The 14,464-nt window shown below is 55.1% G+C and overlaps 1 protein-coding gene across 13 annotated transcripts in view; it reads right to left on the bottom strand.

Moving 5' to 3' along the window:
• P4HA2 (prolyl 4-hydroxylase subunit alpha 2) overlaps positions 1-13,277 on the bottom strand; it is a 30,330-nt gene extending 17,053 nt beyond the window's left edge. For 2 of the 13 annotated variants that reach the window (XM_057491020.1, XM_036892642.2), the window contains exons 1-6: positions 12,976-13,277; positions 12,301-12,437; positions 4,305-4,404; positions 3,600-3,696; positions 3,078-3,229; positions 513-650 (exon numbers count right to left, since the gene is read on the bottom strand). In XM_057491020.1, coding sequence (XP_057347003.1) covers positions 513-650; positions 3,078-3,229; positions 3,600-3,696; positions 4,305-4,386 — 469 coding nt within the window. In that variant the 5' untranslated portion in view covers positions 4,387-4,404; positions 12,301-12,437; positions 12,976-13,277. The other 11 variants (XM_036892641.2, XM_036892634.2, XM_057491019.1 and 8 more) reach the window with 10 other exon arrangements.
• Between the last annotated feature and the right edge of the window lie 1,187 nt (positions 13,278-14,464).

Genomic DNA, 14,464 nt, shown 5'->3' with positions numbered 1-14,464 from the left:
GCCTAACCAGGAGGAAGAAGAAATTGGCTCAGAAGGGCTTTGGATCCAGAGGGAGGGGTTTGTAAGATGAGTGAGAACAAGGTGTAGGTGTGAGCTCAGGGGAAGAGCCCAGAGAGCTGGACACAGAGTGACAGGGACAGAGATGTACCTGAGGAGACACAGGACTCAGGACAATGAGTCCAGAAATCAGCCTTTAGCAAGAAGAAATGAGGGTGGGAGATGCAGGTGGGTGTGGACACGGATCTGAGTGGTGCGCTGGAGGCAGAGGCCGGCGGGGCCCTGAGCAGCAGCCTGACCTTCTCTGGACCTGAGCGGAAGGAAGCAACAGGGCCGGGGCCCAGAGGAGGTGGCTGTCATGGGAATGTGGACTGGCACCAACTGGAAACCCCAGAAAGGATGGCCACAAGGGGTGGCGGTGCACCAGAGGCAGGGCACCCCTCAGCAGTGGCTCCCTGTCTAGACACCAGAGGAGGCACACATGCCGGGCAGGCCATGCCAGAGCGGTGAGTTACCTGGAAGTTCCCCTTTGGAAATCGTGTCCGGGTCCAGCTTGTACGTGTCCTGAAGCCTCATCAGGGCCTTAGCAGCTCCCATCTCATCCTCGTCAGTGGGGAAGAACTGCCGCTGCACCGAGAGGTTGGCAATAAAACCTTGAAAGGAGACGGTGAGGACAGGAGGTTACCCATGATCCTGGCGCAGAATTCCACCTGGCACCATAGAGGAACCCACTGGGCAGTCCCTGGCTAGTGCATCTCCCCACCCCTTCCCTCAGAGGCTATCTTCCCTTCCTCCAGGAAGCCTCCCCAGTGGCTCCAGGCCACGGCGATCTCTCCTTTCTTATGCCTCACCACACCGGCTGCCAGCACTGCTCATTGGAACTGAACAGAAATGGCCTTACCCATTGGTTAACAAGTGGGAGTCTGGGCTCCAAGCACTAAATTAGACCTGGGAGAGAAAGAAGGGACAGAGGACAGAGAGGGACACAGGAGAGGACTCAGAGAGGACTTGCTCACCATTCAGCAGTAAATGAGTCACATGGAAAACCTGGATTCAGGACTACTGGGCTGGCCAGGTAAACACAACCTTCCAGCCCACAGCTCAGGTTGAGGAGCCCAAGGAACAGAGGTGGTCAGCTCAGGGAGCCCAGTTGGCCATTCATGACTGACCACTGGCCCTTACCACCCAGAAAGGTGATGACGACAGTCCTGGAGACATTTGGTGTTGTCTCCACCCCCCAGGTTAGGGACTGTGGGGCCATTCATTCAGGCCAAGTGTTGAGGTGGGGCTGCATAAGCTAATAACAGTGCCCTGAGAGACCCCACAGGGCTCTGCTCTGCTCTCTATGGTACTCCCACCACTTGGACCTGCAAAGAACTCAGAGCATGAGCTCCCAGGCTGCAGGGCTCAAGACCATGTCTGAAGTCTGGGAGAGCCCCTGACCACAGAAGTACCCAAGGAGGCTATTCTGGGACCCTAAGCTCTAGCTGTAAAGCAAGCTATGCACCTCCTGCAAGCTCAGGCCCCAGGTGGAGGTGAGACCCTCCCTACCATGCTGATTCAGGGGCTTCAATTCTCCCTATGAGCTGAGAATTGGGAGGGGAACTCCAAGACCATTTCTCTCCTGGCCTCTTACCCAGAACAGCAGGACCCACAGCCTCAGGCTCAAACCCCTACTTCTAGCCAGGCCTGGGATCCCAAGGCCCAAGGAGCTGTATGGTCCTTAGAGCTGCACAGTCAGGGACTCTTAAGAGTTTAGGGTCCAGGAAAAAGAAACCATGACCCCAGAAAAAGCAACACCGCCGGCATGCCCCAACTCATTTCAGGGGCAAGAACTCTGAAGTCAGAGGTGAAAAAAAGCTACTGCTCTCTGGGCCTGTCCTGGCTCCCTTCAGGTAATTACAGTTTTCTAAAGGAACCAGATGTTGATGGTGGTGTGTAGCAAACAAGACTGTAGAACAGGAGGTCATCCAGACAGGCTTATTCACCCGCAGTGCAGAAAGAACAACCAGTTCTGAGCTACAGGCCCAGGCTGGGAGACAAGGGTCTGGGAGAGGCAGCCATGGCTTCTGGAGGCCGTGAGCAGTCTGGGCAAAGCTCCAAGCTGACTGAGCTCACCAGTCCCTCCCCAGAGGCCACCCTGCCCCCAGCCAAGCCCAGCCCATTCTGGCCACAGGGGCTGAAATGCCTGAGCCAGAGAGACAACTCATCCCAAGTCAGTCAGCACTCCCAATTCAGGGAGAGGATGCAGGGAGTGCAGGGGGCTGAGCCCGAGCTGGAAGTCAGGAGGGCCCACCTCCAGGCCCACCCCACCATCTCCTACTGAGAGGAAATTGTTAGAGCATGGAGTGTACTGCCAGAGTAAAAAGCACCAAACATAGTTAAACTTTAAAAAAGCACTTCTAGGAATTTATCCTAACAAAACAGAGGTGGGAACAAAAGGTATATGTACAAGATTGCTGATAATTTGGAAATAATCCCACATCCACTGACCTGATTAGTTTTACACTATATCAGTATGACAAATTACTGCCCAGCCATTAAAATCATGTTGCAGTACAACATTTAATGGAAGATTAGAGAAGCTGGAAAATTCTGTCACTAGTCTGCCAACAGATATGGGAAGGAATTAGATGAGGACCATGCTCCCCAGCTTGTGCTGGCCCCACCACCCAGCCCACTTAATTCCCTTTTATTCAGTCATTTGGTCCCTCAAAGCAAGTGAGTTTGCATTCCCTTGTATGTATGAATACACATTTTTAAAACATGTATATGCATGTGTAGAAAGACTAGAATTTTAATAGTGCTTATCTCTTGGCAACTAGATTAAGAACTGTAATTTTTTTAGCTTTCCAACTTTTCCATAAAAACGTATCACTAAAATGTAATTAGAAAAAACTCACTACCAAACAAAGGGAAGTGAAAACACCAGGAAAAAGCAAGAACTGATTATTATCACATGCTAAAAACAAGGATAGCCAATTGCCCACCAACACCCAGACCCAAAACCGGCTCAGACACACATCCCCAGACGTGAGCACACAGCCGGCTCACCCAGGCTCTGCATCACTGTCTCTCACCTGCAGCCGAGTCCTGCAGGACAAGGTCCTCCAGGGCAGGCCAGTCTGTGTTCAGCCGCTTCACCAGTTTATAGGCATTCACGGGGTGGGCCAGGTAGCCCTCAGGGTCAGCAGCTGACTTGCTGGTCAGGGCTTCCATTTTGTTGGCCCAGCTATGGAACCAGAGGAAAAGAAGACTTAAAACACCCACTCACACAGGTCTTGACATATGGCAATTTCCCTGGTGAGGTGTGGGGCCCTTTCACCAATAGGCAACAGAAAATGAATACAGTAACTCCCCTCTGATACTTCTAGCCCCTTCACCTAGATCAGAGCTGGGAATCACAATGTATGCAAAAAGCCTCTTAAATAGAAGGCAAAAAGCAGCGAGCCCTTAGCCACTCTGGGGGACTGGCCCAAAGTAAACCCCAGTCCAGCCCCACTTTGCCCTCTCAAGGGCCTCCTCTCACGGTTACCCTGGGTGGTTCCTGAGGGGGCAGGAGCGCTAACTCGGGGTGAGTGTGGGGACTTTAGACATCAGACCTCTTAATCTTGGAGAGCTTGGCTTCCTCCACAAGGATGTACTCCTTCAGAGACTGCACCAGGTCCTTCTCTGCATAAATCAGGTCTGTCATGTGCCCTGCAAGAGAGAGGAAAAAGAACCGGAAGAAATGGATGAGGAACCTCAAGTCCCTTCCTTGAGTCCCAGAACACCGGCACAAAACTCCTCTGGGCTAAGGATGTGTCAGCTTTCTGGGGACCATGGAGTCTTGGGAGTCAGAAGGGGCCAAGGCACTCACATGGTCCTGGCCCCTGGGTTCAGGATGAGAGAGGCAGAGGCCCGAAGGGGATGCTGGGATAAGTGCAAGTGGGTGGGAGTGGGGGGGCTTAAGAAGCAGCCCCAAATCTCATTCTCCCACTGTCACCCAGCTCGGCAGTGGCACAGGAGCACGGACACCCTGAGGGCTTCTGCACTCAGAACCATTCCCTGCTCTGAGAGAAAGACCGTCAGAAAAGCCAGGCAGCCCAGGAGCAGCCCACATCTCCCAGGGCCAGCCACTCCCAGGAAGGACATTCAGGTCATAGGGCCTCAGTGGGGGGCGGCTCTGCCAGCCCAACTCTCCCCAGAACTGGTCAAAACCAGCAGATGAGGCCGAGCCACCCTGAACAAGGACAGACCTCAGGCTGCGACATCCCAGCACCTGACCCAAGGACTGTTCTGGTAGATGACGGTCCTGCGGCACATACCAATAGAGGTGAAGAATTCAGCCTGCACACAGCCCAGGACACCGGACCAGGCCACCATCAACGTGGACACCCAGAGTTTCATGGTCACAGCAAGCAGTGCCTGCAAGGCATTCAATGACAGTGGGAAAAAGCAATGTGGGTGAGAAGACACCCATGTGCACACACATACACACAGTCAAACGTGCTGAAATCCTCACCCACTGCACAGAAGCTGAGGATATTCAGGATCAGCAGAGAAAAGAGGCCAGAACCAGTGACAGGCGCTCAGTTCTGGCTCTCACTCTGGGAGGCCATGGGCTCTCAGGGGACACTCTGCCCTCTCAGCTCCAGGCAACCACTGGCGCTGTGGGAAGGCTGTGTCACATGGGGGACAGTCACCTCTGGTTCTAGCAGTCTGTCTGACAAACTCTGGCCCACCCCTGCTGGTTTCACAGGCTGCCTTGTCTGTGTCTGCCTTTTCTTCCAACACTTGTGCCAGGACAGTGCCTGGTACTGGGGACACAAATGCAACACACAGCCCCTGCCCACAAGGAGGCTGAAAATACAGAGAGACAATGACAGAAAGAGAACTTGACACAGGGCACACGTCCCCAAAATGAGGTATGCAGAAGACACGGGGCCAGAAGAGGGATGAAACTGCCCCTGCCGTCTGCCCCTGGTGACAGCGAGAGCAGTCTGAGGCCCGGCACTCGGGGCAGACACTGCCCTTCCTGTAGGGAGGCTCCTCAGCAGACGCTGTCCTCACCAGCGAGCCATCATTCACAAATACTCACTGAAGAGCCACACAGGCACACACTGAGCTAGGCACTCGGCACACAGAAATGAATAGGCCACAAAGGGCCAAAACCTCAGGCTGGCCTGCTGACACGGGTGAAATGCCAGCAGCTGTCTTCTCACCAGCCTAGAAATAGCCAGGCCCAGCTTTGAAAGCAGCAGGCACAACCCGGAGTAAGGGCCACTGGCAGCAGACCTAGGTACACAACGGAAGCCTCAGACACAGTCTTCCAGCCCGGCCGCGGCCGAGTGCGCTGGAAGACCAGCACCCAGCTGAGCATAGCACTGCTGTCCCTCCTCTTCCTGCTCTGTTTCAGCCAAGCCTCACTTCAAATTTAGAAGAGAAAAACAAAGGAAATGCAAATGCTTTCTTACCCCGCCTGCCAATGTTAGGCCTTATCTGACAGAATTCTAAGTCTGAGCTAATGCCATTTCACCAATCTGGCCTGCACTGGTCATTCAGATACACAGTCCCGCCCACCATTCCTCACCTCACCCCTTCAGAAGAAATTCTGATCCACTGTGGTTCCAAGTTAGGCTCAGAGAAGCCCAACCACAACCACCACCGCCAAATGGGCTCCTCTATGAGGGAGAGGAGAGAATATGTGAATGACACCATTTGTCCATGCCCTGCCAAAGTCTGCAGAGTTGGCAGCACACCCATCAGTGCCCTAGGTGTCGGGGACCCAGAGACACACAGGACAAGATCTTTCAGCCCCGAATCTGCTGCAGGAGAGGGAGTACTGGGCTCAGGGATCCATTAAGGAGTTAGAGCAGCAGAGGCAAGCAAGTCCCTGAGAGAAGTGAGCTGGCCCAGGCTGGCCTGCATGGAGCCCAGGGCCTCCCTGTTCCAACCACAGGTCTGCTGCCAGGCCTTACCACACTGTATCTCTACCCAAGGATTCCAGAAATCCTCTCTTCTCCCTTACACAAACACCTCTGACAGGGAGTAGTGTCTGTTCCTTGCACCTCAAGGGCCCTGACAAGCCCGGGGTAGCACCTTCTGTATGTGTGTAGGGAGGGAACAGTAAAAACCCCCGGCCAGGAGGCTGGCTAGGACAGTGAAGGACCAGCCAACTGTCTGTCAGGTTGGAGTGGTGGGACACGGGGCCCAGGCAGGAGACCAGACCAGATATGGTTGGCCGTGGGGGCCACAGTGCTTCTCCCCCAGTATGTGGCCAGAGGCAGGGGCCCACCTCTTCAGAGATGAGGTAACAAGTTCAAGGAGGGAGAAGCCTCTCTGTTCCTTTCAAATCACCCTGGTGATACTGTCCGTGGTTCATGCCTTACAGCACTCAGGAAAAAGCAGCCAGCTTCTTTCCTTACATAAATACCAGCTGTCATTTCTCTGGAATGTGCTATCTGGCTTCGCCTGAGCTCATCCACAAATCCCAGCCTGGAGGCAAAGCCCCAAAGAATCACAGCTGGGGTTCTGGGAAATGGCTCACCAAGAGCCTGCAAAGTCCTGCTCTGACGGAGGACAGGGATGATGACTCTGCTGGCCCGGAGAGCTGAGCACCCCAGAGCAGCCTCCAGGCTGCCACAGTCACCACGGCCACCCCAGGCAGGGACGCCGTGGTGCCCCACCCCATTGCTCCTAATCCTGGGCCCCTAAACACTAAAGGCTTTGCACCAAAGGTCATCTAATCAGAGCCAGGTGGGGAGAAGGCAGCATCCCAGAGGGACTGTGTCCCACATTCTGGAAAGGCCGACCAGCTGCATGTCTCCCAATCCCATCTCATACCTAAACCCGTGGCTTGCCTTGGACAAGGCAGGTGGGGGGACATGTGCCTGCCCAGTGCCCCCACAAAGCACCCACTGCTGTTGAAAGTCCCCCCCAGGAGCCCTCAGAGATCCATGCTGAATAGGCCTGGAAATGGGCAATTATTGAACCTCCTCTTAGGAGAAACCAAGTGGCACCAGGCCCAAGCTGAAAAACAATGCCGAGTTTCATCTGAGTAGTGTCCTGAGTTCACAACACTGTCTGGCCCATATCAGGCACCCAGGCAGTAATACTCCACCAAGAACTGTGCAAGCAGGAAACTACAACAGAAGATTTTACCTTTCTTCAACACAATAGATTATTATGGACTGTGTAAGAAAGGGTACTGTCTGCATATGAACATGGAGAGAAGATCAAAGCATACTGTTGAGTGAGAAAAGTAGGCTCCCAAATAATATGTTCTCTATGATTTCACTTTCACAAGAAATAATTATAAATATATATACATATATATGCACATATACATTCAAGAAAAATCACAAAACTAGCTGTACCTTGCTGAAATAATTTTATTTTTCTCTTTATGTTTATATGTATTTCCTAATTTTTCTGTAAGGAGCTCTATGGGAAATTTAGAATATGTTCTGTAACATGCTTAAAACGCAAAGAACACAAGGCAGGCCCCCTCAAAAGGACTTCAAAGCAGCACTGGCAGCCTGAGTCTGGATCCCGATGGGGAGGTCCTCCGAAGCCTGCCAACACCCCAGCAACAGTGATTCATTCACTCACCAGGTGACCGGCACTGTTCCTAAGGACAGGGCAATTCCAAGACATACAATCAGAGGCCCCAACAAGCCTGCCTTTGGAAAGGACATTTATAATCTGGCCAAATGGCTGTGGAAATTTGTTTCCAGCTGCAACCCAGCAGAGTCCCTAGCTTCTCCCCTTACCTCACCAGGCAGGAATCTCTGCCAAACTCCCAGCTGCAACCCAAATGCAACAGCATGAATTTTAACAATGTATTTAACAGCCTAGAGACAGAACATGGCTTTGCTGAGAACAAACAGGTCTTGTTTGGCACTAAACAAGAGGCTGCCTGCCTTCTGTGAAGGGCAAACCTGCCTCAACGGGGCTGCCCCCAGGTGGCCCTGCCTCCCAGCTGTGCAGCCAGCTCCGGGATGGACCTGCAGGCTCAGCTTAGAAGGAGCCAGGACGCCCCGCCACCTGAGCACATGGATGTCCACTCAGGCCCACAGGCTGCTGGAACTGGCCCCCCAGTGAAGGATGGGAGACACTCTGCTCTCCCTACCTGTCACGCCTCAGCACCCCCTGGTCTAAGCCACCCCTGCTTGCCTCCTGCAGCCATCCTGGCCCCTACCTGCACTGGCCTCTTCCCTTACCTGGCCTGCCTCCCACCTCTGCTGTACCAAGTAGCCAGAATGGCTCACTGCAGCCCCTTGTTTGGCCTCTCTCTCCCTGACAACCCTCCACAGGTTATCCACGAGCCCCAGGGTAAAGTCCAAATTCCTTAGCCCTAAGGGCCTTTTTGACTCTGCGTGACCTGACCCTACCACCCTCTCCAGCCACATCTCATAACTCCAGGCTTTGTATCTTCAGCTACTACCCTCACATGCAGACTATTCTCCTTCACTGAGAACTTAGTGAAGCATAGATGCTCATCTCTGCCTATACACAGACTTTATCCGGTTCATGAACATGGTGATTTGTTCTTCCACTTAGGTACCATCCAAACCGCAGAATCCTTCTTCAGTAACCAGGCAATGAAGTAGCACAGAAGGTTGTAAAAATTGACATGCAAAGCCCTCGCTGGGCTTCCAGTCCCAGTTTTGGCAGCAACTTGGCTATCTAGGCACAACTCACAAGAGGGCACTGCACACGAGGACAAAACCAGCGGCCACTGTGCCGGGCACAGCTGACACACATGCTCATACTCTCCTGGCCTCAGCCGTCCCCTGCCTCAGACCCAATGCAGGCCCCAAATCTCTGGGTCCCCAACTAATTCAACTCCAGTGCAGTGCCACACTGGTCCCCCCAGTGGCCCCTGGAGGGCCTTGGTCATATAACCAAGGATGAGGGGAAGTTAACTCATGAGGCAGCTCTGATCAGTGAAGGTCAGAGGCCACATGGTCAGCAGACAAACTTCCGCTCTAGGCCTCCACTGGGAATCTGGCAGCACGGAGCTTCCTTAGAGCTCGCTAGAGATGTCCTGCATGGCTGAACTAGTGCATCTGGGTGCAAACCAGCCAGCTTGCAGAAAGGCCTCCTTGTGCTCACTTCCGCTCCCTCTCTGCCTCACTTCCTTTTCCCTCACCCCTGCTGCCTTGCACCTGTACCTTCCAACAGAGCACGAAGCACTCAAGCTTGGCCTTGGGCTCTGCTTCCTGGGAACTCAGCTCAGATAACCACTACTGAGATTTCCAGAAATATTTCATTTCTACCACCTAATCCTCACCAAAACCTTGTATATGAGATAGATAGTCATCTTCATTTCAGATACAGATAAATAAGACCAATAAGCAAGGCTGAGCGAGAGCTTCCTGCTGACCTGACATGCTATGGCAAATCAACGCAGAGCCGAGACTCAAGACTCAAAACAGTCTTCCCCTACAAGTCGCTGCCACACAGCCCTGCTCAGTACCATCTGCTGTCTTACCACCTGAGGGCCTCCCAAGAGGAGGGGCACACTTTGTCCTGGCACTGCAGGCAAGCCCAGGTCAAGGACGTTTTTGTGTTTCATGAAGCAGCTTCGTGACATTCCTGGCTCGATCCCACTAGAAGGCAGATAGCAACAAGAACGGGAAGACAGGCACATGGTGCCTGGAGCTCAGGTGAGCAGTCACCCCTGCTCCGGACTCATGACATTCATGGATGACCAACCAGCTAGCCCAGCAGGCAGGACACACCCCCACAGGTCACACAGCCAGGGGTTAAATCACAGCTCCACCACCTCTTCCAGCTTTGGGACCTTAGACAAGTTACAGGTCTCTCTGCGCCTCACGTTTCCCATCTATGTGACAATGATATTAGGACTTATGTGTCACTGGGCAGTTGTGAGGACTGAGTGGGAGACAGTATCAATGCACAGCCCAGCACCAGGCACGATTCACACCATGAGTACCACAGGTACTGGAGGAACAGCAGTGGCCAGAGTAACCAGCTGACCAGCTGGACCCTGGACAGGAAGAACATCCCGGCTAGGGGACGTGAAGACAGGAACAAGGCAGAAATTGGGCAATGTCCACATCCCAGGAGTGCCAAAAGACAGGAAACATTAATTCAGGAGACAGTGGAGTCAGGCATAATGCAGCACACTAACCACAAGGAACAACCTGGTACTGGCCCGTCACTGGCCTAAAGCTCACCAAGGAAGCCAAGTTCTCAGCAAAAGGCAGGAGACTAGACCCACATTCCAGGATCTCATGTATTTCTATGCCTCTGATCTGCTCACTCCGAGTTCCTACAAGTACCAGGCTTCAGGATCTCTGTCCACCCTGGCCCTCAGGAGTGCCAGGTACAGAGCAGGCAACATTCTAGCAAGCACTACCCGAATGGTCTACAGCAGATGCTGGTCTGTGATCAGGCTGAAGCAGATCGTGTCGGAGCCAGGGAACTCCCTACCCAAACAGTTCATCATATGCTCTGCAGTGATACCGCCTGAACACACACTCTTCTGGGCCTCCAAAAAGGAAAGTCTCACTCTCCTTGGCTCCTTCGGAAAGTAGAAAGTCTACGCTGCATTCTTCATTCCACATCCTTGCACAAACCCAAGATCCCAAGAGCCAGCAGGCCTTTATGCTCTCGAACAGGCTGATGTCCCACCCTAGGACACTTCAAAGTCCAAATTGCTAGATTCAAGCAAATTCTTCAAAGTCTAACTTTCTTTCCAGTGTTCATCTGGACTTAGGCATGCCTGTGGCACAGCATTTCCTGCCAACATGCATCTGCAGACAATACACTCCTGACAGATACCAGGGACACACCCATGAGCCCAACACACACTATCAGCCAGCATGGCCACACATCAGCCAAAGTCTTGCATCTAGCCTCAGACCTTCCCAAGGATCGGGGAGGGCAGAGCTGAAAAGTGAGGCTTTCTGAGGAAATGAGCAGACCCTGGATTCCCTCATCCCATTCATTCCTCAGGGCTGCACCCATATAGTTCCCATTCAGATAAGCACTTCCACTCTGAGCTCCTCCCCTGGCCCATGGCCAGCTGCCAGCATGAGGCAACCTCAGTATGAGTTACCTGTGGGCAAGGAAGGAGAGTGCCACTGCTGTTACCTCCTCCTGTTCCCTCTCCCTCTGTCCTGCCACAGGCATGTTCTAAGCAGAAGCCAGGCCCAGAGGACTCAAGGAATGAAGAGATCAGCTGTGGCCAGGCTAAACCAGTGGCAAAGTAAACATTCTCCCAGGCACCCCATGTCAGAGCCCACAACAGGGCAGAAGGGCCTACCACAAGTCACAGACCATGCCTACTCGTCACCTGGTCTGCCTGCTGAGCATTCAGACAGCTAGGGTGGCCCAGTATGACAGCACCGCTGGGATGAGGCCCCCCAGCCAACTCACTCCATCTTTGCTACATGGCTCCTATGGCTGGGCTGCACAGTGGACACACTTGGCCATGTGATAATACAAAGGCCCTGGAAGAAAAAGATTCAAAGCCCAAACATCTTGTGAGTGGTGAGAAATAAACAGAGAGGCCAGGCTCTGAGTCTTTCACACTGAGAGGCTACACCCTGGACACTTCAGAGGCAGTTTCAGCACAAGCCAAAGGAAATCTTGTTTCATTTAACAGAGAACGAAACCATGGAGCCTGCTATCCCAGATGCGTTATGAGCTGAGAAGCAGCAGAAGCTTGTAAATACATTCTATCAATTCTTAGGTGAACAGTGGATCTTACAAAATCAGGGACATTTGAGAATGCCCTCAGCCACAAAGTGATGTCCCCTAGCCCTTGTTGGGGCCAGGAGTCCCTCCAAGAGGGCTGAGGCTGCCGGGCCTCAGATGGTTTCCATCATGAAGTATAAGCCTTGGGTGTCACTCTGCAGCACAAGACACCAGCCTCAGTCTTGGGAGGGACTCTAACGTTCTACACCATCTTAAAAGCGTCAGATTAGAAGAGAGAGGCCAAGGGCCCACCTATGCTGTCCAGAAGTAGTAAGTGCCCTGATCCGCATTTATCCTGCAAAGGTTCACTGAGCACTCTCCAGATGCAGAGCACAGTACCCGGCACTGGCCTCACTTGAAGCTCTTATGGATGGGTCCATGGCAGCCATGCCCCATTGCCCTGCTTCCACCAAAGTGCCCAGCTCTCCTACCACTCACACAGGTGGTTCCTCTGAGCAGGTTACCCTTGGTTCGGCCCTCATCTGACCACCTGGGGTCGTGTGTCGCGTCCTCCAGGAAGCCCTCTGGCCTGAAGCATCCGGTCCTCTAAGGTACTCACAGCCGGGAGCTCCCTCCCAGCACACCACTCACCACGCTGTTGCCGGCCTGGGTTTTCCCAGTCTTCCAGTCTGTCTGCCCCACGGGGCTGGCAACTCCTGCAGCTTCTGACACACAGAAGGGTCCGTTTGTTGAATCAGTTAACTAGTTAGCACACGTCTCTGCCACTGCTGAGGAAAAGGAGCACAAGTTCAAAGGGATGTCCGGAGGGAAAAAAAAGTTCTCATCTAACATCCCATTTTAATGGGCACCAAGCTGGACCCTACCCGGCCAAGGCCACGGACTCGCGGCCCCTCGGAGGGAGGAAGCTGGCCCTAAGCTGGCCCTCACTAGCACTACGCGGCCCCTCGGGGCCCTGCCACCAGCACCACCACCTCCAACCTCTGGGACCCCCGGGGAGCCTGACCCGCAGGGCAGCGGAGGTCCCCGCCCCGCCCCGTCCGCCGCGGGGACCGGCAGGAAAGGAGCCGCTGACCTCACCACCGTGGGCTCGGGGAGGGGGCGCCGGCGGCGGGCCCGGAACCCAGGCGCGTGCGGAAACAGCGCGGAGGGCGCGGGGCTGCGGCCCCGACTTGCGCTGCGGACGGCGGGGGCGCGCCCCCCGGCCCCCAACTCCGGGCCCCGCGCGGGCAGAACGCACGGCCCGGCACCCCCGGCCTGCGCCCGAGCCCGGCGGCGGACCGGCGACCGAGCGGGCGGGGCGCTCACCTGGACACGCGCCGCTCCCGGCGTTTCCAGAACCTCCCGCGGCGGTGCCCGGCCCACTCGGCGCCTCCTCCTCCTCTGGCGGCCCCGCCTCCCGCCGCGGCCCGACTCCGCCCGCTTGAGCCGCCGCCACGTCCCCACCTCCCGCCCCCGGGCCGGCCAGGCCCCTGGCTCCGTGAGCGGAGGGCCTCGGCCAGGGGTCGCCGCTGCGAGCGACCCCCGGGAAGTGGAGGCTGCGCGACCGCGAGGGAGCCGGGAGTGGGTTTGGGGCCAGGCGGGAGCCCGCGGTCGGCACCCTTCAGGCCGCGCGCCGCTCGCCGCACGTACGCCGCGCCCGCCTCTCCCGCCTCGCCCTGCCTGGCCCCCACCTGTGGGGCGCAGCCCGCCCTCCTCCCAGGGGCGGTCCACGACCCATCCTGGCCTCGGTACCGGGCGGGGAACGTGCCTAGGTGCTGGTGGACCCCTCTGGTCGCAGTTCCCGCCCATTCCCTTGGTGGTTCTGCTGGGTACACGGGGTCCCGCGTCCCCTCCCCATCATCATACCATCAGGTGGGGCCAGGAGCCCAGTTACCTGGGGGAGGCTCTGGAGAAGAGACCTGGGGTCCACCAGCAGGACCAAACCCCCAAAGGGATTCGGACTGTCCCCAGCTCCCGGGTCAGGCACTTCTGGTAAAGTATGTGTGGATAATGGGTTGATGAGGAGGAGCCCCATGGTTTGCCCGAACCCTTCCGTGCAACACGGTGGGCACCTCATGTAGCCAGTGCAGTGGTAATAAGGCAGGGATGCAGCGAACAGCCGGACCTGGAGGAGGCCCTGGCGGCCAAGCAGGTTCCCACGCCTGCTCTGTGAACCTTCCTGGTCATGAATGAGGGGAAACGTGGTCTGAGAATCTCATCAGGGAGCTTGAGAATCTCATCAGAAAGCTAGCCCAGAGTGGGTGTGCCCGGCCTCCACCAGGCCGGGTCGGGATATTCCCCGTGGCACACTGTCCAGGCTGGCAGCCCAGACCTGGGAAGGCAGGGCACATTCACGGAATACACACAACAAGCATAAAATACAGAACAGGCTATTGCTCCGTCCTTCGTCAGCCACCAGCCACAGCTCAGCTAGAGCCAAATGGAAACCTTCCTGCCTCTGCTACATCCTGTTGTGCCCCTGCCCCAGGAGCCTCCCTCTGTCTGCCCAGATGCTCCCATCCTCTCCCGTTTCTCAGGAGCTGGCCCTGTGGATCACCCCTTCTATCTCCAGAATGTTCAACCTCCCCCTCTCAACTGGATCCTTCCCCTGACCTATAAATACGTTTGAGCCACTAGTATGGAAACAAAACCCTCATTCTACTGCAGTGTCTCTCCTTCTCCACTACCGCAAAATCCCCTGAAGTGGATCTATGTCCTTGCGCTCACCTCCCTGCTACTCCTCGGGCCTCTGCAGTGAGCCTTCTGGCCCCCTCACAACACCACACCAGATCTCAAAGTCTCTAAAACCTCCAGA

Source organism: Manis pentadactyla, chromosome 13 (assembly GCF_030020395.1).
Source record: "Manis pentadactyla isolate mManPen7 chromosome 13, mManPen7.hap1, whole genome shotgun sequence".
Lineage (NCBI taxonomy): Eukaryota > Metazoa > Chordata > Mammalia > Pholidota > Manidae > Manis > Manis pentadactyla.
This window is presented reverse-complemented; position numbering and strand designations above follow the sequence as displayed.